At 52.9% G+C, this 26,076-nt stretch overlaps 1 protein-coding gene across 9 annotated transcripts in view; it reads right to left on the reverse strand.

Moving 5' to 3' along the window:
* Positions 1–25,503, reverse strand: part of TET3 (tet methylcytosine dioxygenase 3) — a 116,189-nt gene extending 90,686 nt beyond the window's left edge. The window contains exons 1-3 of one of the 9 annotated variants that reach the window (XM_082427099.1): positions 25,082–25,503; positions 20,209–20,934; positions 5,361–5,417 (exon numbers count right to left, since the gene is read on the reverse strand). In XM_082427099.1, the coding sequence (XP_082283225.1) occupies positions 5,361–5,417; positions 20,209–20,511 (360 nt within the window). In that variant the 5' untranslated portion in view covers positions 20,512–20,934; positions 25,082–25,503. The other 8 variants (XM_082427098.1, XM_082427100.1, XM_082427097.1 and 5 more) reach the window with 8 other exon arrangements.
* Positions 25,504–26,076: the final 573 nt, after the last annotated feature.

Here is a 26,076-nt window from a genome sequence, read left to right on the forward strand (position 1 = left end):
TGTTTATCACCAGTTCACCACTACATAAACACAGGAACCAAGAATAAGCTTTTAGAAACCAGCGCTGCGAGTTGAACCTGCTGCTCCGTCCAAGTGTACATTCACTGGACCACCTCATCCAATGGCTAACAGATTGGTCTAGATGGTGCTGAACTCCTGAGGGGAGCCACACATGGCTAGAGCTGCCAACTAGTTGTACAAAGTAGGACCTGTTTTGGTCTGCAGTATTTTGGGAATTAGGAAAAAGGTCCTTCCCCCCTTTTAGTTTGAGAAAAACTAACTTTGGAGGCAACCCCTTCATTTTACAGAGGAGACTAAAGTCCAGGGACTGCCGCATGGCTAATGAAAGAACCCAAGAGTAGGAGAGTTAGGATTAGACAGGAAAAGAAACTGGACAACTGCACTTCTCATCCTCCTCTTCCCAGCCAGTGGCCTCATGGGCGCTCCTAAAGCAGTAAGGGCTCCAGGACCCACACACTTCAAATGAGTAGAAGACAATTTCAGGTTCAAGGTAAACTGCCCAGGCACAGTATTTTCTTCCAGCTTTTCCTGAATCTCAAACCCAACACATCTAAAGCCAACACCTTCCTTTCAAAATTAAGCTATCAGGACTTCCCTGGTGGCGCAGTGGTTAAGAATCCGCCTGCCAATGCAGGGGACACGGGTTCAATCCCTGCTCCTGGAGGATCCCACATGCCGCAGAGCAACTAAGCCCATGTGCGCCATAACTACTGAGCCTGTGCTCTAGAGCCCATAAGCCACAAATACTGAAGCCCGTGCACCTAGAGCCCGTGCTCCGCAACAAAGAGAAGCCCCCGCTTGCCTCAACTGGAGAAAGCCCGCGTGCAGCAATGAAGACCCAATGCAGCCAAAAAAATAAAATAAAAATAAATTTCAAAAATTAAAAACAAACAAACAAAATTAAGCTATCATCCCAGCTGGTCCATTTCTGACCCCACTACCCTAATCTGTAATCGCCAGATCCTGGAAACACTAACTTATTGAATATACAGTTGGCATGTTGATTCTTCCTTCAAAGTCCTTTGAGGTCCACTAAGTTGATGATGAAAGCAGATGTAAAGAGCTAGGGCTGGCTGGGGGTGAGAGGCTTGGTCTGCCACATGCTAGTTCACAACCCCAACACAAAGATCAAAAGCATTTACTGTATTCAAAAAAAAAACAACAACTGCCAATGATGGTTTTCACACAGTGTTACAGTTTTAGGCAACTTGGTCAATGTCTCTTACTTCTAGTGATATTGTGAATATCAAATCATAATGATTTCTCTTATTTTTCAGGACCTAGTACTATACCTGGAACATGGTAAACACTCAGTAAATGCAGAAAGACAAAGGGAGGAAGAAAGGGAGATAAAGTGAATGGGAATAGGATCACAGTTCTGGATAGCATGATAATCTGTGGATTTTAATTGTCTCAGCCACTCCATCTCTATTTGCCCAACGGCTTCCTAAACTAATCCATAAGGAAGCTATCTCCTCCTCAGAAGCTCCAGACAGGCTGGTAACGAGGGGGAGTCCTCAGCTGACTGCCAGATGCCGGAGTAGGAGAGAAAATGAGGCCAAAAGCCCAGGAGGTCAGGGTGGGAAAGACAAGATACCCAAAAGCTGAGCCAAACCAAGGCCTCCCTATACTCCCTGCCCCCATCCCCAGCCAGCCAAACTATTTGCTACAGCCTCGGGGGCATGGAAGGGGACTTGGCAAGACCACAATGACGGTTTCTAGCAGAAATGTCCACCTACAGCTGGAGGGAGCCCAGCACCTAGGTCCCTCCTCAGCCAGCCCAGCAAGGGGGCTAAGGAGCCATCACAGTGACCCCTGCAGGCAGCTCCAGGGCCTGCACCGTGGGGGGCAGGAAGGCTCTCCCTTGGGCTCACTCACCTATCTGTACTACAAAGTCTTCCCGCTCTCCCACAACGTTAAAAAATGGCTGGGGTCACCAAGGAGGCGGAGCTGAGCTCTGGGACTCTAACTCTACCACTTATTATGCACGGTGAAGCCCTCTCTTTCCATTCTCAAACTCAACTCTGAAATCCTCTTGGTTGGTTCCTTTCCTACCATCGTTCGATATGCTCACCTGCTTCCATATCTCCCCAAGTTCACTACTGCTTGTAAACATACCTCAGAGAGAAAAGACTTCCCGCTGGACCCACACAGAGGGCTGGAGAGTGGGAAGAGCAGGCGAGAAAGAACTAGTAGGAGTGACCCACGGTGTGTGGAAAGTGGAGGATCACAGATCCTTGACAAAAGGAGCAGTGGTCCAAGGGAGAGACAGAAGGCAGAGATCCTGGGCACAGTTCCGAAATAGTTTGCACACATCCTCAGCCAGTGGAGGGTTCCCATGGGGCAGAGTATGGTAGCAGTGTGGGAGCCTGAGAGCAGGGCAGCCTGGTGCTCTCGGCACTGGGCGCTCGCTCCTGTCCAGGCTGCGAAGAGGGAGGCAGTGGCAACAGCGTATGCTATGGCATGTTCCTTGGGGTATCGTGGGTAGACACGTAACACACTAGACAGTAAATGACCACGTGCGATCATCAAGCTCAACTCTATGCCTGTGCTAGGCATGACGCACACCCTACATCATGAATATTCTTGAAACCTTGGCAGGACTCAGCACACAGTAGATGAGCACATTCCCACTGGTTGCTGGATACCCTTCACCCAGGGGGCTTACCCATCCTGTGATCCTGTGCCCATCCTGTGGGAACACAGACTGGGAGACCCCTTTGTCCTGTGTCCCAGAGTCTTTGCCTGATCTGAATGAGCTCACACGCCACACACATCTTCCTACACCACCACCTCCTGACGGAAGAGGATCTAGCAAAACTGCTCCACCAGGGTATGTGGGACACCACACTCAACTGGCCACCTAAGAAAACTATCTGGGGGGAAGGTGGCACCACGAACAGGGACTCAGATCTAAGTGCTTGCTGGCAGTGGTAAGCTGGACCAAGAGGAAGCTAGGCTTTTCCAACAGACAACTTAACAATGAAAATCAGCACAGACCCCTCAGAGCTTTAAAAACGCCGCCAGGGACTTCCCTGGTGGTCCAGTGGTTAACAATCCACCTTCCAATGCAGGGGACGCAGGAACTGTGATCCCACATGCTGCAGGGCAACTAAGCCCACGCTCTAGGGCCTGTGAGTTCTAGGGCCTGCGCATCACAACTAGAGAGCCCGCGCACCGCAACGAAAGATCCCACGTGCCGCCACGAAGATCCCGCATGCCGCAACTAAGACCTGATGCAGCCAAAATAAATAAGTATTTTTTAAAAATAAATAAATAATAAAAACGCCGCCAGCTCAGGCCCCACTCTGAGAAGGGGGAAGGAGGAAGACATGTTTGAAGGGTGTCCTCTGTTTTTCCAGGCAGCCCTGCTCCATGCCCACAACACTAAGGGTGGTGGTATTAAGCTGGGAGCTTCCAGCAGGACGGCAGGGACAGCAGAATGCAGGCAGGGAGGCACGGAGAACACACTTGGAAAGACCTGAAGAGAAGCCATCGTTAGACAGGAGCGGGTGCTTTCCGGAGTAAACAAACCTGCCAGCAGTCCTTCCTCCCAGCAGAGAGAGAAGCTCTGGCTGACAAGGCCAAAGACACAGAGGAGGGAGGGGGCTGCCCCTTCCCTGAGCCCATCTGCCCTCATCCCCTTGTCCTGCTTTCCCCAGGGTAGAGGGCAAAACAGGTGTACTCCATGATCTCCGTGTTCACAGCCCTCAACAGCACACAGGTGATTACAGCAGTGGGCGGCCAGAGGCGGAAGTGGAGGTGACACCTGGGGGTTTCACCGGAGAAGGGGTGTGGAGTGAGCTCACAGCTCTCTCCTCCCCACGCACAGCATCGCCAGTATCAACCACCTCTGCTTGCCTCAGGGACCTGCCACGGTCTTGTCCCAGGTGGTCACCCACTACTAGCATCCTCATCAAGGCTTGCCCAGCTCCCCAGGGGAGCCAATGCCACCTGGCTCTTCTCCTTCTCCCAGAATCAAAATTCTTGCCCTCCCCCAAGTACTTCCTTGCTGTAAGTTCCTTTGGGAGGAAGCCAGGGAACCACCCCAGCTCCTGATCCACCCCGCAGCCTCACCCAGTAGCCCCCATCCCCTCCGGGAAAGCAGAGCCCCTCCCTGACAGCGTCTCCACCCAGGCAGTGAGGGTGGCACTTCCAGCACCTCCAGGGAGCTTCCCGCAGTTTTCCCAGGAAGCCAGGGGAGGATTTCCAGGGAGAAAAATCTCAGAGCATCTGGGGACATGAGCAGCTCACTCACCTGCTACCCAAGCAACCAGATTCCCCCAGCTCCTCACAGGCTCCAGGGGCTGAAGGAGAAGACAGAGCTGAGGCAGGGGCAGGAATGGGCTCCCTCCTCCTAGAAGTCCCATCCAGTCCTGCCCTGCCTACCTATCTATCCCTACACTCCTTCCCCAGCCTCTCTTCTCTTGACTTGAGAGGCAGCCACACTGAGCTGCCTCTTGCTCTGTTTTCTCCACCCTGGGCCAGCAGAGGATACTGCTGAGTAATCCCAAACTCACAGCGGATCCCCAGCTCTGAAAACAGGGCAAAGCCCAAGGAAACCTACTGATCCTGGTCCTTGCCAACCCGGGAGGAACATCTGTGTTTCCTCGTAATGGCTTATATTCCACAGACTCTGCCCTGCCCCAAATACCCCAGCCCTGGCCCTGAGACAACCACATGGAGAAGCTCAGTGCCCCCTTCTCCACTTCCCACGCACCTGGTAACATTCCCTTCCAGTCCCCCAGACACCAAGCTGCACAGAGTAACAGCAGCCGACCGCCTGCAGGATTCCCAGTCATGATGTTGCATCAGCCCCCACCCTACCCAAAATATCCTCACCCCCACCACCTCCTCTCCTCCAGCCATCTCCATGGTGACAGCAGCATGACTAATGACACCCTATCAGCTTCAGACTCAGGAGCACAATTCCCCCTCCCCCTTAACCTCTCCCCCCCCCCAACCCCCACCCCCCGCCCGGGATTTCTGCAGATTGGATGCAAACCAACAGTGGCAGGGACATTCTCGAGAGATTTCCAGAGGTAAGGGTGGGAGTGGGTTGCATGTCTTAAAAAAAAAAAAAAAAAACCAGTTCAACAAACCCAATCCCAACTGCACCCAAACCATCCAGCTGAGAAAGCAAAAAGAATCCAAACAAAACCCACACAGGCCTGAGAATTCATTGGCCGCCCACACCCCCGCCGCCCCTCCCCCTCAGCTGCTGCTACACACACAGTGGGAGATTAAGGGATCACCAGAGGAGACCCTTTATTTTTATCCAATCCCATCAAACACTTCACCTCTACCACACACACACACCACACACACACACACGGTACCTTGACAGCAGCCCCTTGCCCCCACGGCCCGGCTCCTTCACCAGCCTTTATTTCCACCTGCAAAAGAAGCCGGAGAGACTGATGAGCCAGGCTGACACCAGGAAAGCAGCAAAGTCCTTCTGCTGCACCCCCAGCACCGCTGCAGGGAAAGGGGGCGAAGGGGAGGCAGGGGGCCTCGGAAAGAAAGGATAGCAGGGACCATCTTCCTGCCTCCAGCTGCCACCCAGACGCGCGGTGGAAGGGCTCATTCGCCTTCCAGAGTGTTTTTGTTTTCATTTCTCCTTTTTCCACCCTCCCAAGATCCAGGAGGGCTCTGCCCCTCCTCCTGCGTCCGGTCTAGCCTCGTCCCTCCCCGCCCTGCCCGCTCTACCTCGGCCGGCCTCCTCTGGTGCATCGGCCGGCGGGCCTCCCATTATCCCCGCCGGAGCGCACGGAGGGAGGCACTGCAGAGGCGGCGGCGGCCAGCTGCCGGCTTGGCTCCCCTCCCCGCCGCCGGCGAGGCTGGTGTGGAGGGGGCGGCGCGCTCGCCAGCCAATCCCTGCGGCCGGCCGAGCGGGGGCAGGGCCGCCGGGGGTTGGACCTGCCCAGCCGGGAGGCGGGGGCACAGCCAAGGGTGCCGGAGCCTAGCTGGCTGTGGCCCAGGCCCGCCGCCGCTCCCCGGCAGGCTGGGGATCCCGGGACACCCTCAACAACTCCGGAGTCGGGGACCCGAAGGTAATACCCAGAGGCATCCTCTGCATCTCCAGGGTCAAAGACAGATTGCGTCGGGGTCGAGCAGATGCTGGCAGGCTTCCCCCTCAGGCCACTCTCTAGCCCTAGGACACCAGCAAACTGCCTCATCCTAGCAGCAGCTAGGACAGTGCTAGGCGCTATAAAAGCAATAGCCCCTGCAATCTTAGAAGAAAAAAATAAAGCCTTGGCAGTATGAACCTTTACCCCATTTTGCAGATGAGGAAACAAGGCAAGACAAGTGAAGTAACTTACCCAAGGTGACACAGCTAGAAAACAGCAACACTGGGACTCCAAGGCAGGTCTATCCGGCTCTACAGCCCAGCCTCTCAACCATTATGCAGCCCTACTACTCCCTCCCTCCAGCAGATTTCCTCTTGAAGCCAACACTGCCTGTGGCTCAAAGCCTCACCAAGTCAGACTTGCCCTCCCTTGCACACGAACACCAACCAACACCTCACCCTAGGATCACTCATCCCTAGTGCCTGAACGTAGGCCACCCCCTCCACACAGCCTCACCGCCACCACCACCCTCAATGTTTCCTCCTCTTTTAGAAAGGCCACAGGAGGTGGCGCCTCCAGACTTCAGGGCTTCCCATCCCCTGGAAAGGCTGAGGAGGGGAGGCAGCCCAGACTCTGAGCCTTTGAAGGCTGCAACACCCAGGAGACTGAAGGAGAAAGAACAGAACGGGGAGAGGAAAGCCCTGCAGTTCCTAGGCAACCCAGGAGACATTCTGCTTCACCCCATCCCCTCCCTGTAGCTGAACACCCCAGGGCTTCTGCCTTCCAGGAGGGGGACCCTTATATGGTCTCTGGTACTCATGTATCTGGTTCAGTTCCTGGCTCCACTATCTAGCTGCAGGACCTTGGTGGTGGTACCTTACCTCCCTTAGCCTACTTTGCAGTTCTATTTTACAGAAGCAGCTACCTCATACAAAGGTGTGAGGATTCTGTGAAAAAATGAAACACAGTGCCTGCCACACTGCAGGTGCTGCTAGCTACCACTCAATTTCTGAGAGAGCTCATTGTGTGCTACTTCTCAACTCACAGATGTGACTTGTAGGACTAGTTAGGATGTGTGAGAGCTCATTTCAGTGACGTGCTCTGCTACCAACTCCACCACACCTGCCCAATTACTGCCCCCTACCTGAAGCTCCAAGGGGATACTCAGAATGGGATGAGCTGCCTCATGAGAAACAGCACAGCTGGGCTCTGGTGAGGAGACTCCAGAAGGCACTAGGACCCACACCTGCCTCACCTCTGGGGGCAAAGAGCAGCCCTACTGGGCTCCTCCCTAGGGCAGGGAGGAAGGCAGGTGACAAGGCAGGTGACAAGGCAGGGCAAGGAGCACTGTCCTGAGCCATGGGTTTCTGCACCCCTTGGCTCTTACCTTGGCCAGGCCAAGTGAAGTCCCTCCTTTATCCCAGTCCCCAAAACCCCTGCCCCACCCACCCTCATACAGTCTGCTGCTGGATAAGAGCAACTAACACTGTTTGGATAGTAACAATCAATACTGTTGCTGCTGTGGCTGCCACAGTTTATCAAGCCCCTGCTAGGTACCAGGCCCTGTGCCAACCATGCTGTGGGAGCATCTCATTTGACTTAGTCCACACACAACCTTATGGGAAAATGGGCTTAGAGATGTTAAATTACTTGCCCATCAACACACAGCTGGTGAGTGGTGAGCTAGAATTCCAGCCCAGGTGTTTCTCATTCCAGTTCTTTAAGCCCTCTCTCCCAGCCAACCTCAGGGAAACTTAAAGAGGGATAGGGTCTCTTGAACCAGACCACTTCCCTTTAAGCTATGGGTCTGAGAACAGTAATATTTTCATGCCTCAGAGACTTGGCGATGCTGCTCCTTGCCTAGGTTCCCTTCCCTCTCCCCCACCTGGCAAGCTAATATGGTACAAGGCTTAATCCAAACGTCACCTGCCACTGCTGCCTTCCCAGCTCATCTAGCCCTCAGGAGCTTCACCCACTCCTCCTGGGGCCTCTTCTAGAGCTGTCACTACCAAGTGCAGTTATTTATTTACATGGCCGTCTTCCCCACGTGGGCAGGGGCCCCGTCTTCCCCACTCACTAGGCTCTGCACAGAGCTGGAATGTGCTGAGCTGAGTTTCTACACAAGGAGGGTGGAGAGGCAGGGGGTTGGGCACTGAGATGCAGAGGACACTCTCCTGGTCAGCGTGTTCTCTGAGGTCCCCAGGGATCAGAGGAATACTTGCTCTCCTGGGAGGATACGACCTGCCATCTGAACTACAGCCGAGGCCGATCCTTGTTCAGCCAGCACACGTCTTCCTCACAAGGCTGCAAGAGCCACCCTGACTCTCTGCTTGAACCACAGGTCCCGGCTCCCCCCACCCCCGCAGCCTGCAGACACCCTAGCAGAGCCCGTGGTCCCCAAGGCAGGGCACCTGCAACCATCTCTATCCCACCCTGGCCTCCTGCCCTTTTCTGAAGCACCTGGAATGCTAGAGCTCCAAGGAGTCACAGAGGCGCATGCCGGGGCCACTCTGCCTCCAGCAGGGACGTTCTCCACACCTCACACCTGACCCCCTCCCCTATCTGCCCCTCTTTCTACACTTGGGGCTTCACAGTGACCAACCCAGAGGTGCCTGGGACCCCTCTGCATAGGAGCTGGAGGTCCCTCCCCACCTTCCATCATGACCCCTAGACCCCACTGCACTCCCAGCAGGAAGAATGGGGCCACGGCCCTCCCCACTAGGGAGAGGTGAATGGATTAACTCACTCTCAGAATCCCCAAAATACCCCAACACAGAGAACCTCAGAAACACAGTTACCTACAGGCCAGAACCCACACAGATATATAAAGACTAGGAAATGGGGATGCATCCAGATATAGATTCGGGGTGTTTATAGGAGGATCAACCAAGCAGCAACCCCATGCCAAGCCCCATAATTGGACCATGATGTACTGTATCTTATTTAACACTCTAAACAAACCAATGAGACAGGAATTATTAATGCCCATTCTACAGATGGAAAAATTGGGAGACTGAGCAGGGCTCTCACCTCCCCCCACACTCGTAGCAATACAGCTGGTGCTGCTCTGTGTAGCTCTATGATTTTCTTATCAACCTACCTCTTCTAGAGTTGGCAGGGGGTAGATGACAACTTCTCCTCTCTTGCCATGGCTGTGTCCTAAAGGAGGTCACTCCCCACAGGGCTTTACTTCAAAGCTCAGTTCAAGCCCCACTTCCTCCAGGAAGCCTTCTCAGGTTACCCTAGACCTCTGCCAGCTGACAGCACTTCCAATGTTTCTCATTTGACACTTGGTACTGCTATCTGTCTCTCTGTGTGTCCTGCCTCTCCAACCAGAATGGCTAGAGTCGTGCCTCTTCAAAGCCCCGGGGGATTTTTGTTTTGTTTTGTTTTGTTTGCCCAGCATTCCACACACTGAAGGCACTTGGAATTGACTGTGGGGGAAATCTGTGACCTTCCCTTCCCTCTCCATCACACAAAGGATCTGCCAAAGAAACCCAACATCCCCTCCACCTTCAGAGCCTATGTTTGAAGTCACCGGTGTCCATACATCAATTTCCACCCAAGTAATTGCAGCCCATCACACACACATCATCCCCTATATTTCAAACTCTTTGCAGTTGTCATGGGAACTGCCTTTGCCTTCATTCACTGATCAGGCCTCACAATTAGCTTTGGCAGCGGAAGTCTGTATCAACGGCAATCTCGGGGAGGAGAAAGACAAGGAGGTGAAAGAACAGCAGCAAAGGAAGAAAAGGTGCTGCTCCTTGGAGATGCAACAGAACCAGACTGAACTCAGGCAGCCAGTGATGTCAGAGGGAAAACAGAGCCAGCCAGCAACTCCACCTGCATAGTTCCATACCAACAAACAGAATGCACCCAGACCCCCCAAGGCTGACAAGCAGCAGCTGTGGCTCTGCCCACACCCCACAAGCCATCCAAAATGCTTGTAAGAAGGTCTTATATTCCATGAACCTCATCACGGTCTCCCCACCCCAAATTCAATAGCCTTGGACCACCAAATGTTCCAGGATCCAAGCAAATAACACAGAACCTTCATTGAGAAGGTGAGACAGGAATACTGAGTGGTTTAGAAACCTGGGGGCAGCCCCAGGGGAAGTCTTCCAAGAATAGTTAACACAAAGCATCTTACCTTCCACCTTGAGGATCCATGAACACCCTCAGCTGGTGCCCTGTGGTCTGTCTGCGTCCTTCCACACCGCTGCCGCCAGCCGTGAGCATTCGAGTAGCATCTCTGCACAGCTCAGTTTCAGGGGAGATGCCTCCCTCCTCCTAGAAGCACCCCCCTCATCTTTCACATATCACTACGCTGAAACTCTCAAAACAGGTCCCTTCCCTTCCATGATGGTCTCTCTTCACCTAACAGTGACTAAGGCTGGTCTCTGCCCTCAAGGCCTCCCTCCCTTGTAGCCCTACCAGACTGTAATAATTTGTTGCCACGCTTGCCTCCCTCCCCAGACTGTGAGCTCATTAAGGACAGAGTAAATGCTGCCTCCCCTTTACCGACAGCTCAGGCTCAGCGCAGCGCCTCGCACACAGCCAGTCCCAGGCGAGATGTGCTGAAGGAGGCTGGGAAGGCAACTTGCAGGTTTACCAGTCAAAGCAGATGACGTCCTGTCTCTGGAAACTGAAGGGACGCCAGAGAGAGAAGCTGCCCTCCCCCGGCACAGGGGACACTGGAGGTCCTGGGACTGAGGAAGCATTCCAGGAAGGTGCCTCCCCTCCGTATCCTCCCAGCACCAGCTCTTCTCCTCTCACTGGCTCCCAACGCTCCCACCCCATCCTGCAGCGTCAACCATCCAGACAGGACCCAGGCTCACGGTGAGAGGATGCCATTCCCTCTCTCTTCTAGGGCTCCAGGATCATTCCCAGCTTCAACCAGGGAACTGGGGTACCCAGAGCTTACTCTTAAAGGGCAGAGAAATCAATAAAAAGACAGAACAAAATGAGACCAGAGAGAGCCACCCAGTGTCCTTCCCACAAGAAAGGCTCAGAAGGGAACAGACTCTATAGTCCGGTACCTTGCTACTTGTTTTTGACCCAGCATCTCCACACCCCTTCCTGAGGCTTCCTCTGGCAGTAATTAAATGGGGTGGGGGACTATGGGGCACATGCATTCTGGCAAATGCTCCCAAATGACTCTACCTAATGCAACTCCCTTTCCATTTGGAGCATCTAGAATTGCTGCTCTACTAGTAGTGGGAGGTGCATTATTCTGTCCACGAACTCCCTGGCTGGGTGTGGGGAGACAGGGCACAAGGGAGTTAGAACATGTACAGGTCAGAGCCAGCAGTGCAGGAACAGAGCTTGTGCGACCTGAAGCAAGCAAGCAACCCGCTGTGGTCACCGGAAGGCTGGCCAGTTACCCCACACTGGGCGCTGGCTTCTTTTTTTTCCCTCCCTCAGTGACTAACAAAAACTTAGGTTATCAGATTTCTTAAGCAAATGACAGGAGACAAGGCCACAGAGGGGTGTGTCCACTCCAGGTGTGCCAGCAGCCTGGGCCCTGCACAGACACACTCAGGCAGAGGCCCAAAGCAACCCTAAAGGACTCTCACAGCCAAAGTGCAGCAGGGCTCAAGGTAGATAAAGGGGTCGTATTCCTTTCCAACACCTTCTCTCTTCCTGAGCATCCTGCCCTCAATCCACAAGGGAACTAGAAAGAAGTGACGGGAAGGGGAGGGGGAATTAGTGACAACTCCTGAGATCCCTGATGTGGTCTTTCAACTCACCCAGTCACCACACTGCCTTCTCCAGGATGAGAGGCCCAAGGCAGAGAGGCGACTGCTGACTTGGGGTGGGGCATGTGCCCGAGTAAGAACCCTCAGGCAAGCTTCACCAGGGCTGCTGGGCACAGTGAGGGTGGGAGAAGCCACTTCCCCCCAGGCAGCTTCAGAGAGCCCTTCAGATGGGGAGCCACACCGCATTCCTATTGTTTTTCCCCACGGCAGATAATTAAAACATGGCCCATGCCTTCAAGGGAAGCAATAAATAAAGAGAGCATGCTCAGTTAAAAAAAAAAAAAAAGACGCAATACGGCGCTTTGCCGTGGGTTAGAACTCAGGAAAGCATTGCCCCTTCCATATCCCTCACCACTTACCTTGGGGTGGGAACAGGGACCCTAACCCAAAAAATCCTTCCAGGAATCACCAACTGGGACAGCTACTTCCCCAACCCAGAAACAGTCTTCATGAGGGTTCGGAGACCACGCAGGGAAACTCCATGCCCAGTAGAACTACTCATATTGATAAAAAATCTAACACACAAGCCACTTGAAAGGTAGCTAGTATGGCTGAGTTTCTGAATTTAATTTTAATTAATTTTAATTTTTGTAGCCACACATGGCTAATGGCTATCATATTGGACAGCTCAGGTAGAGCATGCTTCTTAAATTTGGGAGGTCATGAATACTCTTGAGAATTTGCTGAAAACCACAGCCCCTCTCCCCTGAGAAAATATACCCCTGCACATTCACACACTTGGCTGAAATTTTCAGAGAGTTTACAGACCATATTCCAACCCAGGTCTGAGATCAGGTCTAGAAATTGACCAAAAACGTTATGGCCTAAGAGCAATGTTTCTTCTGCAATGTAGTTGTCTAAGGAATATGTTATACTTTACACAGTTTGAGCAAGAGACCACCACGTGTGGAAGACCCCACCTGACAGAGGACGTCCTTGTAACATCCCAGCCAGAACATCCAGCCTCTACTCAGACCCATGCAGGCACAGGGCTGGTTCTTCAGTCTTGGAACAGCTATAAATGTTAGAAAATTCTTTTTTCAAACATGGATTCAGGGAGATCAGCTCAGTGCTTTCTGACGACCTAGAGGGGTGGGATAGGGAGGGTGGGAGGGAGATGCAAGAGGGAGGGGATATGGGAATATATGTATACATATAGCTGATTCACTTTGTTTTACAGCAGAAACTAACACAACATTGTAAAGCAATTATACTCCAATAAAGATATTAAGCAAACAAACAAACAAACATGCATTCAGTCTACCTGCTAACTTCTACCCTCTAATAAAAGTTCCACACATTCCCCTACACAAAGGAAATGACTCCCTCTTCCACACAGGACTCGTCTTAGCCTGCGATCCTCTACTCATCTTTTTCAGTTGTCCTGCATGTGACTACTCTGACAGAGCTCCTAGAGACAGGCTGTCAGCACACCTTTTAGAGTTTCAGCTATTCCTACCTGCTATTTCTTTCTTTTTTTAAAAACAAGTGCAGAACTTTGGATTTACCCTGATTAAATTCCATTGAGTTTGGCTGAGGCCCATTGTTCCAGACTGCCCCCAATCTCCTTAACCCCTTGTTCTATCATTCAACTTAAATATCTGCATCACCACTACTACCGCCACCACGACCCACCTACCCACTGATCACACCTGCTCCTACCTACATCTTATGAATAGGGGGCACACATCCCTTCAGCTCCTAAGCCTCCAGACCCTTCCATGAGATCCAGGGTTCTATGGGTGTGCTCCTCCTGTTCACAACTACCACCAGCTACTACTCTCTCGTGGGGCTCCCATGTCCCAAGTCAGACTGCTGAGCAGCAAACATCTTCTGAGAACCCTTTCCCAACTGTTCTCAGAACACACACACAAGTTCTTAAAGGGCTTATTTTATTGATAACTCAATAGACTAGAAAGAAATGGACTCCAGAAAAACAAGAATAAACATGAAGTAAATCTCAAGATGTTCTCGTCTCCCTGGCCTACAGGGTAAATGGGTTGGATCACCCTCCTTACCCTTGTTGGCAACTGGAGTTCTTTTTTCTTTTTAAGTGTGATATACCAAATTTTTATTCCCATTAACTCTTTTTTTTTAAAGATTTTTTTGATATGGACCATTTTTAAAGTCTTTATTGAATTTGTTACAATATTGCTTCTGTTTTATGTTTTGATTTTTTGGCCACGAGGCATGTGGGATCTTAGCTCCCCAACCAGGGATCGAACCCCCACCCCCTGCACTGGAAGGCAAAGTCTTAACCACTGGACTGCCAGGGAAGTCCCTGCAACTGGAGTTCTTTACCTCTGTTCATCAAGACTTACTTCTTGGGGCTTCCCTGGTGGCGCAGTGGTTGAGAATCCGCCTGCCAATGCAGGGGACACGGGTTCGAGCCCTGGTCTGGGAAGATCCCACATGCCGCGGAGCATCTAGGCCCGTGAGCCACAACTACTGAGCCTGTGCGTCTGGAGCCTGTGCTCCGCAACAAGAGAGGCCGCGATAGTGAGAGGCCCGCGCACCGCGATGAAGAGTGGTCCCCGCTTGCCACAACTAGAGAAAGCCCTCGCACAGAAACGAAGACCCAACACAGCCGTAAATAAATAAATAGATAAATTAAAAAAGAAAAAAAAGACTCACTTCTGTCCCCTTCTCCATGCCCCATCCCCTTCTCCACTCACAGAAGTGCCACATACCGGCTCCGCAAACTCTCATGGACGTACAAATCACCTGGGAATGTGGTTAAAGTACAGCTTCTCGTTCAGTAACTCTGATGTAAGGCCTGAGATTCCGCGTTTCTAACAACCTCCCAGGTGATGCCGATGCTGCTGGTCCACTGATTAGCAAGGTGGAAGTATGGTTGTAAACCATTCAGGTGCCCTAAGACTCAGGTGAGCAACTTGCAGTAAAGAGTCCAGGTGGCTGCCCGTCATTCAGCTCTCATCTGTGTCAGAGGAGTTCCACTGTAACTACACATTAGATACACCTGGGGAGCCCCAGCCCAGTAGAGAGCCACCCAAGACCAATCAAACTAGAATCCCTGGGGGTGGGATCCAGGTGATCCCAGCATGGAATCCCTGATCCACACTGGTTGATAGTGAGAGGCCCGCGCACCGCGATGAAGAATGGCACCCGCTTGCCGCAACTGGAGAAAGCCCTCGCACAGAAACGAAGACCCAACACAGCTAAAAATAAATAAATAAATAAATAAATTAAAAAAAAAAAAAAAAAGTTTGAACAAGGCAGTTATACCTGTGCCCTCTTCAGGATGACTTTAAATAAAAACTGGTCCTCTGATCTGTCCACGAAGCTGGCAGGAAATACCATCATTTATCTGCAGAAATCCAGGCCCATTGGTTTAACTGAGCTTCTTTGTAAAGAACCACAGGGACCCTCAAAGCTCACCACTTGTCTTTCTAAATCTCACAAACCACCTTTTAAAAAATCTGCTCTAGAACTGTCAAAAACTGACATTGGTTTACAATTTCCACAATCTCTTTGAAAAATGGAACTTTCTGCCTGTCTCTGGTCTTTTGGCCCTCTTCCAATCATCAGAATTCCATAACGATATCATTCCATGAGTATTCCTGAAGGTGTGCAGTAGGGAGTGAATGACTCAGATTCAGGTAGGGTAGCTGGCTCTCCTTTCCTAACCACACATGCTGTGGTCTCTCCCCAGTTTATACTCCCTGACATGACAGGGATCTAGTGGCTTCTCTCTCTCTGTCACTAGTTCTGCTCCAAAGTTGTAAGACTGTCCCTTCCTTCTATGCTCTTGCTGGGAATATATAAAAGACTTTTATTGTCTTGAGCATTTTCCACCACTTCAGCACATTCTGGCCACTGGACTCTTTAATGTTCCTCTTAAAGCGTCAGACTACACTTGAACCGCACCCCTTTCCATGTAAAAAGCATGGTCTTTTACTATCTGCACTCACTACACAGCAGCCCAAGCAGCCACAGAGATGGTTCAGATCTTCCCCAGTCCCACCACCTTCCTCCTTAGGGCACCATTTAGGACTGTTAAGTCAGCATTTCCTTTTTAAAAAGCAATCTTACCCCTCCAGCTAACTTCCCTTTTAGAGTCTGTAGCCATGGGGTTAAAACTGTTTACAACTGAAAAAACAATTTTCTAAAGTCTATGGTAAACACCTCTCCTTGCCCAGGCTTCTCTCTGGATTCACAAATGCTGAGACGGGGTCCCTTTCTCTAAAGAGTCTCATCACTTCTACTTTACCAATCAATTCTTCCTTTGCTGGTGGGAACTGGTGCCAGCCTGACAGCATCCCTCCTCATAGCCTCCATCTTCAGGAAGACAGAGCTACTAGCAGGCGAGGCAAGAAGTGGTCAGGTTCTGATATTGTTGAGAGATCCCCAATTCCAAGGTATCCTGTCTCAAAACTGGCACAGAGCTTTGTTTCAGCCACTAAATCCAACTGGCTGACGGCTAGACACACCATATATATTTCTATTTCTCTTCATTTCTCACCCACAACATTCTCAGTCATGCTTCCAGCCTTATGTATACATACTTCTAGGGAAGTCTTTCTCACAAAGGGTTTTTCTCCTACCCTTTTTATCAGACATTTACCTCCCTCACCATGAGCAACTTTTCAGTCAGGCCCTGGGCCACAGTGGCTCCTTGCTCCTGGGTGTCCAGCCTCCTCCCCCAGCAAAGAGACCGGCAAATGTCTCCCTCCCTTTGCCTGGCCCCACAGTTCTATGAGCAAGCAGGGATGTCTTGAAACAAACATTTAATAAACAATTAAAGCTCAGAGGCTAACAAACACAATTTTTATGCATAAAGATTCTTTTCTAGATGTTCTAGGAATGTGTTGTCACCGTGCACTGATTACCTACCATGTGCTAGACATTCTGCATATTTTATCTCAATTAATCCTCACGAAGAAGGGTTAACCCATCTGACATATGAAAAAACCAATGCTCAAGAGAGTCAGCGGCACAGCCCTTACTTTGGGTTCTGTACCTTCACACTCACCAAATCCTACTTTTCTAATCAGTCGTCTTCATTGTGCTACAAGGCACCACTCAGGTAAAAAGAATGTGGAAGTCAAACAGCCTCCGACATCAGCCTAGGATCTAAATCCTCCCTGGAACTAGGAAGGAAGACCTCAGTTACAGGAATGAACCCCTTCAGGTGTGTTACCTCTCTTTAGGGCACACAGGAGTAAGTAGTCACCTACCTCTGTGGTGGACAGGACCAGCCCTGGGAGCTGCCTCTAGTACTAAAATGCTGAACTTTTCTGAGTAGATGGGCTCTGCAGCACCACCTACCCGCACTGGGTAAAAAAGTGAGGAGCAGGGAAGGAAGACAAGAAAGTCAAGATAATGTTCCCCCTCTTACAGGATGACACAAAGCATCTGTCAGCAGATAGCTCAGAGGAAGCCCCAAAGGAAGCTGGAGGAGGTGGAGACAGGATGGAAGTAAAGAAAGGTGCCCAGAAGAGGAGACGCTGAGAAGCACAGGTGCAAAGAGAGGGTCTGATTCCCAAGAGGCTCCTGGGATGCTGTGTCTTGTCCCACCTGAAGAGTAGGGGTCAAGTTCTAAAGTTCTATGGGTCTCACAGATGTAGAGAACAAATGTATGGACACATGGACACCAAGGAGGGAAAGTGGCTGGGGCCGGGTGGTGGGGGGGCGATGAATTGGGAGATTGGGATTGACATGTATACACTAACATGTATAAAATGGATAATTAATAAGAACCTGCTGTATAAAAAAATAAATAAAATTTAAAAATTTAAAAAAGTAAAAAAATAAACAGCATGCACAGCTTGAAAAAAAATAAAGTTCTATGGGTCTCCTCCTTTCCTGACCTCCCAAATCCTGGAACATGTTCCCTCTGCTACATGGCTGCTCAGACCTAGTGAAGGTCTCAGCAGTCCCCTGGGGGCTGTAAACACTGGGCTGGCTCCCTGGGCTCCCTCACTCAGGCACAGCCTCTTGGGTCTGTCAACTCTGCCAGAGATACATTCATCAAATGCAGTGTAGCCTGGACAGTGGTTCCCACATTTTCAGCCTTCAAGGACCAAATTAAAAAAATTGTGGAGACAGACACTAGTTACCATTTTGTAATTTTAGATCTAATTTCTATCAACACCTCCATTTCATTAAAAAAAGCACACTTTTAAACATCAAGAAGTAGAAAGTACCTATCCTTAAAACAAAGTACTGCTCTTTAAGTCAAAGAAAGTTAACTTTAAGACAAAGCTCACTCCATTGTCCCCCTTCCATTGTTTCTCCAGAAACTGGGAGAACTCTGTCATGGGACAGCACAGGTGCACAGATCAGCACGTGGACCCTCTGTCCAGGGGGGATCACAGGACACCAGCCACATTTTCCCTGACCCTGGGGGCCTAGAGGGGCAGCCGGCCATGGCAAGGTCCACAGGGATGTAGACATCTCTCCGAGGGGTTGTCTCTAAGCCTCAGCCAAGCCAGATCCCCGGTCTCTTAACCACGACCACCAGAAGCCCAGGCCAGCAGCTTACACACAAGGATGACAGGCCCCTGGCTTCACTCCCAGCCCCTTTCACTCAGGTATGCCTCATTGTTGCCGAAAGAAGAGCTTAAACACAGTTCACAAGAGCCACGCGTTCCAGCCCAGAAAGCTCAGCCCCCTTCATCCCCCAGGGTTTGAGAGAAATGGAGTAAGAGAAAGGTGGAAGAGAAGGAGGTAAACCCTACCAGGAAGCAAGCAAAGGAATCAAGCTTTACAAGGTAGACGAAGCAGGTCCTACTTATACCAAAACACGAGATCTCATGCCCAGGAGTGAAGCCTACCACTGATCCCACCCCCCCTTTCAGAAAGGACTCACAGAGCACTGGGCCAGCAGGATGCCAACTCCCCCAAACACCAGCAACATAAAGGAGCTGGACACAGTCTCCCAGGCTGGGGTGGGGAGCTGCAGATGTGATCCAGATGTCTGCTTTAACCTGAGGCCGGGGAAATAACGGCATCAGTCCGCCATCCCTGGCCGTCCCTGGACCGTGATATGCAGCTTCCACAGGGAGTGGGCAAGACAAGGTGAGAAGGGGCAGAAACACCCCAGCAACACCCACTTTCCTGACCAAAACACTTGGATCTTTCTTCCCAGCCACGGGACCACAGCCCCACCAAGCTGGCGGCACAGCTCTGAACTCAGCAGTCAGGGAAATCCCAAGTGCAAGCTGCCAGCCCATGGAAGCCACAGGTACCCCGGCTCTCAGAAGTACAGTGGTTTCCAGCCCAGCTAGAGAGGGCTTCAAAGGCCATCAAGCACAACCCTTGCATCTCCCCAGGCAGAAGACAGACCCAGAGAGGGGACCTGAGTTGTCCGAGCCCTCGGACAAATCAGTGGCAGAGCGGGGGAGTCCCGCAGACAGTGCAGGCCTCCGTCTCTGTCCAGCGCCAGTTCCGCTGCCTGGAGCAACCTCGGCCGCTACACTGCTCCTCCCAAGCTGCTCAACTTCACTCGTCCCTACCTCTGCCAACTCTCTGCTGTTACAGCTGCCACCAACCTCATGCTGGCAGCCCACCACCAGAATGGAAAGGAAAGATGGCCAGTGCAGGGTCACTGCCTCTCCACTTCCTCCTCTGCTCTCATTCCAACTCCTTCCCTCTCTCTGCCTCCCTACTCCAAATTAAGGAAGTACTCCTTCCTGGGGTTGACAGTGTCTCAAAAACACATCATTCATTCATTCAATTAGTATCTGAGTGCTTACTACACACCAAGGAACTGAGCCAGGCCCTGAGAACACAGAGATAAATGGTCCTTGACCTCAAGAAGTACTGTCTAGTAGGGGAACCCAAATCATGGGTTTCTCATTAAATTCCCAAACAAAAGTTCCCAAACACTTTCAGGTATCATCCCAAAAACGATGGCACCCAAAAAGATTTAGGGAAAGAAACATCCCACTTCATCAGGGTAGCATAGAAACATCCTGTCGCTCCAAATTTTTATTTCGAAACCCATCAGCCTCCAACCCTTACCTGACACCATCACTCCCCACATCACCCAAGCATTGGTGTGACCTTGAAACACATCTGAGGCTTCAAGCAGGACAAGAAACTTCTAGAGATAAAGCTGGATATCATTGTCCTGCATCAAATGCAAACATCAGAGATGAGACTGCTAGCTCAGAGCCCTCTACAACCCGGTTCCTCTCCTATCAATTGTCGGCCGGGCAAAGGAGCCTAAAACAGCTTCCAAAGACAGCAACACTCCTATTTATGGCCCCACTCAAAGTTGGACCAGGAGGATCAAAACGGGAGAATGGGCTTAACTGGCTTTAGCAAGACCCCTATGAATACAGCACCCTCAAGGAAGGGACAGGGCAGCCACGCAAGATCCAGCTTACCTCCTTGAGAAGCCCCACTTTTTTCTTCAGCACTTCACACTTGCGCAGTTTGCAGATCTGATGTGTGCGGCGGTTGGTACAGCTGGTGCAAGCCCCACAGTTTTCTAGCCGCCGGCAGGGCTCGCAAGTACCACACCGTTTCCGTTTCTTCCGCCCATCTCCACCCCCTCGGAGTTGGGGTTCACTCCCAGCCATTGGGAGCCCAGGCCCCTGGAAGCCCCCTACCATCACCTGGCCCTGAGGGAAGTCATAAAGGCCTGGCAGGTCTGGTTGGACTGCCAGGGGCACCTGAAACTGACTCATGACGCTGCCAGAGGTGGGGGCATAGGTGCTGGGGCAGAGCCACAGTCCAGCTTCCTGCCTCCAAAGGCCACCAACAGGTCCTTCTCTCCTAAAGCAGTCAAAATCTACAGGGTGAAGGCAAGTAGCTCCAGGCTCCGGGATGGGTGCCTCTTCTCAACCCCTCTTCACCTCCTCTGCAGCAGTCTGATAGGACTCAGTTGGGGGCCACTCTCCCACCTGCTGGGGCCCGGGATCTGGGGGAGGACACCAGCGGCAGTCCCCAGAGAAGGGATCATCTTGGCTGGGTGGGTTCTTCACCCTCACCCACTCTGGACCCAGGCATGAGGTGTGCCAGTAGGTGTGTGATGGGAGCAGGGCAGGGTGAGGAGTTTCTCCTCCGGTATTTCTTCTCCCGGGTCAGGATGATGGAGAAGGCAGCGCTGCCTGAAAAAGAGACAGAAAGGGGAAGCGCATCACTCGGGGCTCGGGGACAACTTTCACATGTTACCTCTTCCTGCTTCTGGGAAAAGAGAAGATGGGGGAAGAGAATGGGCTTGCTCTCATGAAGTTCTGCCCAGAACCTCTGGCAGGGCACACTAGCACCCGCTCCCTGAGGGAGAAGGCCTAGGGCCTGACAGGGTGGTAAGGAAACCTGGACGGCGAATTTAATGGGTGGTCAAGGTGAGATTTCTAAGAAAGTTGTCCCTCGCCCCACCCCCATGGGCTTGGGAGAGTTTTGCCAAAATTCCCACACACCCCTCACTGGAGGTGGCTAGGCCCTCCCCAAGAGAGCACAGCTTTCAAAATAAAGTTTGCAGAGAGCTTCACTCGGCGGGGCTGCCCGGGCGCCCCCTGCACGGAAGCGGCCTGGAGAGGGGCGCGCCCGGGGTAGCCCGCGCTGGCCGCCCAGCCGCGCTCCCCGCCCGACGGCCGGACCCGGGAGGGCGGCCCGCTCCGACGAGGGGGCGCTAGGAGGGGGGCGCGCTCCGGCTCAGGCCCGGCGCGCGCGCGCAGCCTCTCGGGCTCCTTTGTTCTGGGGCCTCGGCCGCTCGGCTCCGGCGGCTCCGCAGCCCCCGCCCCGCCCCGCCGCCCCAGCCCGGCTCCGCTACACTGTGATCCGCAGCACCCCCGCCTCGTCTCCCGCAACAAAGTAGCGGCCCCCCGGCCGGCCCCCGGGCCATCCCCTCCCCCGCGGGCCGGGCCCCCCCCACGCCTCCCCTCCCCCACCCCGGAGCCGGAAAGGCACCGACTGCACCGACCTGCCCGCCGCCTCCGGGGCGGAGCGCACAAAGGGGCAAAGTTTCCCGGCCCGCGCCGCCGCCACCACCGTCGCGGCCGCCGCCGCCGCCTGGGGCGCCCGCCTCCTGGAGCGCCTGGCCCGGCCGAGCTCGGCGCACGGAGCCCCCCGCCTGGGCCGAGGAGGGGACGGCGCAGGAGGAAGGAAGAGGCAGCGGCGGCCGCGGCGGCAGCAGCAGCAGCAATGAAGGCGTCCGCGGGACTCCCCGCCCCCCGCGCGCCGCGGCACGTGCTCGCCCGGGGACTCCCCCGCCCGGGAGGGCGCGCACGTGCGGCCCCGCCGAGCCCCGCCGAGCCCCGCCGGCCCCGCCGGCCCCGCCGCCGCCCCCTCCTCCGGGCTCGGGGCTACGCGAAGGGGGAGTTCCGCGGAGGGGGAGGGGACGGCGCGGGCCGTCCTCGAGCGGGTGGGGGCAGGGCCCGGCCCGGACGCCGCGCCTTTGCACCTGCAGTACTTCCCCTCCACAGCGGTCGGTCCTCCCGGGACCCGGCCGCCCTCCTCCGGTTGGCCGCCACCGCCCTCCGGCGCTTCTGCAGCCCGGGCGGGCGCGGCGGGCGGCGCGGGGTGGGGCACGCGGACCTCCCAGTCTAGGCCCTCGGCGGAGCTGGCCTCGGTGTCCCCACTTCCTGCCACTCCCTGCGGGCCGAGCGGCCTGGGACGGCCCCGGCGCCCCCGGGAGTCCTGAGCTCCGGGCCCGACTGACCCCCCTCTCCTGGCAGCCGCTCGCTCGCTCATTCCGAGGCAGGACAATGGGGTACATCGCGCGTTTGCGTACCGAGTCAGCCTGGCCGGCAAGGAAGGGATACCCGCGAGCAGAGGCCGAGGGCCAGCCGGGAGGCACCCTCGCGGGGGTGACGGCCGAGCGCCCTACCCAGGCGGACCCCGGGCCCCTGCCATCGCGAGCCTCCCCCGCGCCGCTCTCGGCTCTTTCGCTTCGAAAACAAAGACTAATCCGATACCCCCGCCCTGCCTCCCAGAGGAGGGGAAACGGGCGCGTCGCGGAGGGTAACCGAGGAGGACAGCGTTCAGGAGGGGCTCGGACAGCCACCGAGGGGGCCGTGGCGCAACCGAGCCCTATAACCCAGAGCAGACACTTTGAAAAGTCACCCCGGGCTATTTTCCAGCCAAGGGGCAAGGCGTAAGACTATTTCCCAGTTGCCAAACTGCCTGTTCTCTCTGCTGCTTTTTTTCCCCTCACCTGTTGTTCAGGCCAAGTTGAAATTCCAGGTTAGATTAATTCAGCTCCACCCATCGGGCCTGACTGCCAGGCTGGTCCCCGAAGCTTCCTTCCACCTACCTGGGTTGCTGGGGAGAAGGGTGGGTCTCTAACACACACACACACACACACACACACACACACACACACACACACACACACAAACACGGGCAAGTCCTGGCAGAAACAACCACGGGCGGACTGGCCTGACCAGTTTGGGCGGTGTTCAAGGAACCAGGTATCTGGCAGGCGTCGCCACCGGGATGAAGCTAACAACTCAGCCAAAACTGGAAAAAGAGCATTCGGCCGGTTATTTAAAAGAAGAAGAAAAAAAAGTAATTGATCTCAAGTAGCGCTGTCCAGAAAGCCCTAGGCGGTAGAAGCCCGGGTTCCGTCTGGAACTTCCCTCCCCACAGGCCTGATTTTGACAGCCTGCTCCAGTGGCCAGGTTGTCAGCTGTGGGAGGGCGGTGAACATGGCTGCAATACCTACTTCCTACTCTGGCCTTTGAGAGTAGGAAAGAGTTTCTGTTCAGGGAAGTAAGACTAAAACTGAGACGAGATACCAATAGAGTAATTTTCAGTCAAACATGAGAACAGTTTGTGGACTTTGTTTTTTATGTAATGAATGTTTAACGTTTTAAGTATTTTATTTTTAGTAAAAAGTATGTATATTAAATAAAACATAGGCAATAGAAAATTAGAAGAAAAAAATAACCCCAATACAACATTTAACCTTTTGCTATATTTCCTTCTAGCCTTTCCTATTTGTAGATTATTTCCTTTTTTTAAATAATAACATGGCTGTACTCACACTGGTTATGCAGTTTGCTGTCCACTTTTTACTTAACATTATATTATAAGTATTTCCCTATTTGATAGACAATCTCCAGATAGTGTGACAATGAAGAGGGTGGCTTAGGAGTCAGGGAACTGTGGGTTCCAGGCCTGGCTCTGCCACTTGGTAGCAGAGTGACCTTGGACAAGGTACTCATCATTTCCGAAGGAATCCAAGTAAAGTACTTAACATAGTGCTTAATAAATAACAATTATTGTTTAATCCACATAAAAACCCGGTGAGGTACATACTATCTTTAAACCCACTTTACAGATAAGGAAATAGATTAAGTAATTTGCTCAAGGTCACTCAGCTAGTGAACTGTAGACTCAGAATTTGAGCCCGGCATCTTTCCTCCTGTTTTCTGTCTTGGTGAATGGCACCAGCAATTTACTGTGCCAGTTTACTCTTCACCAGCTATCTATGAAAGGGTCATTTCACAAAATCCTCTGGCTTAGGTAACAAGATGGATGCTGGTGCCATTCACCAAGACAGAGTACAGGAGGAAAGATGCCTGGGGACATCTGCGTGGAACTGAGTGTGGAGCTGAGGAGGTGAGGCTTGGGCTGTGGGCCCCATCAGGGAGCAGCTCGTGAGGCCTCAGGTGTGGAAGACCTCACTAGGAGTGGACATGGAGAGTGAGAAGAAAAGGCAGCCAGGCCAGAGCCCTGGCGAACACCAGCTCATGAGGGACAGCAGCTGACAAGGGGCCATCAAAGGAGACAGAAGGAGCTGCCAGAGAGGTAGGAGGGAAAACCAGTCCCAGGCCTGAGATGTGCTGTCAATCTCCCTCTGGAGCCTTGTATTTCAGCAATCTTGTCACTCATTCCTTCTGCCCAAGGAAACCCCTTCCCACTTCAACCCCCTCCCAGTTACTCCTTCTGCCTGCCGAATTCCCATTCATCCCGCAAGTCTCGGCATAAATGCCAGTTCTTCCATGAAACCACTTCCAGCTCTTCAGACAGATTCCAGAGTCCCACCCACTCTCCCTCCCCAGAAGTTTGACGCTGCCTCCCTAGGAAAATCTTATCAGTACTGTAATCATTTGCACATTTCCCTCCCAGTTACTATGAGCCCTTGGAGGGTTGGAACCCTGTCTTTTCACCTTTGTAACTCTAAAGCTAAGCACCCAATCAATATGTGTTCAATGCAGAAACGAGGTCAGTAGAACCTGATGAATGAAATATCCCAGTAACACCAAGCACCCACAGACTTCCAAGGTTTATTCCTGCTTGCTTTCCTACCTGCACGAACCCTTCAGGGACCCTCAAAATAAAGTCCAAACTCCTCAGGCCCTGCCTTCCCAGGTCTGCAGCCTCCTGTGCTGCCGGGTTATTCCTACTGGACCAGCGCTCAGGGCAGGAGAACAGCTGAGACCGGCGTGGAGGTGGCGAGCGAGCCTCTCTATCTGAAAGCAGCCTGAAACCCGAGGCAGTGAGTGGTTCACTAAGTGTGGTCCCAGGTCCGCAGCGTCACCAACACCTGGGAACTCGTTAGAAATGCAAGCTCTCGGGCCCCACCCTAAACCTACTCAAGCAGAAACTCTAGGGGTGGGGCCCAGCGTTCTGTTTTAACAAGCCCTTCAGGCGTTGCACCCTCAAGTTTGAGAAGCGGGCGAGAAGCAAGTTCAGCACCTAGGCGCCGGCCAAGATCACGCCGGAGGCGCTTAGAGAAGGCGGACCCAGGGAGGCTCCTTTTATAAATCGGCTTGGCGGGCCCCACCCCCAGCGGCCGAGGGCAGAGCCTTTTAGGCGATTGCTCCGGTGAGGTTAGGACCTGGCTGCGCTGCTGCCCCAAGGACTAGAAAGGGAAATCCCGTCTCGAGAAGGAAGAGCCCGAGGGACTGCAGGCGCTACAGAATTGGCAGGGGGCGTTTCGCTGGATGGGGAAGGAGGTGGGGCTGGGGAATAAGTAGGGCTTCCATTGATGAACTGAAGTTAATTCCGCACTGGGCAAAGGGCACAAGAAGTGTAATTGGATGTGCGCGCGTGTGGTTCTTCAGGAAGCCACTGCGTGGAGCCGCCACTGCTGGGTGTTTGCCCAACCTGCAAATGATTGAACGTGACTGACCTCCTCTGAGGCACTTGGCTCCACTCCTTCCCTTTAGCTAATAAGCAATTTGTCGTATTTGAAGAATGAGCTTTGTATTACGGGACCTTTTGCAGAAATGTAAATATACTCCGATGTCCACACCTGAGCTTCGTTTTAAAGACTGAAGGCATTGGGAAGTTCATTTGAT

Source organism: Balaenoptera physalus (assembly GCF_965194825.1).
Source record: "Balaenoptera physalus genome assembly, chromosome: 15".
NCBI lineage: Eukaryota > Metazoa > Chordata > Mammalia > Artiodactyla > Balaenopteridae > Balaenoptera > Balaenoptera physalus.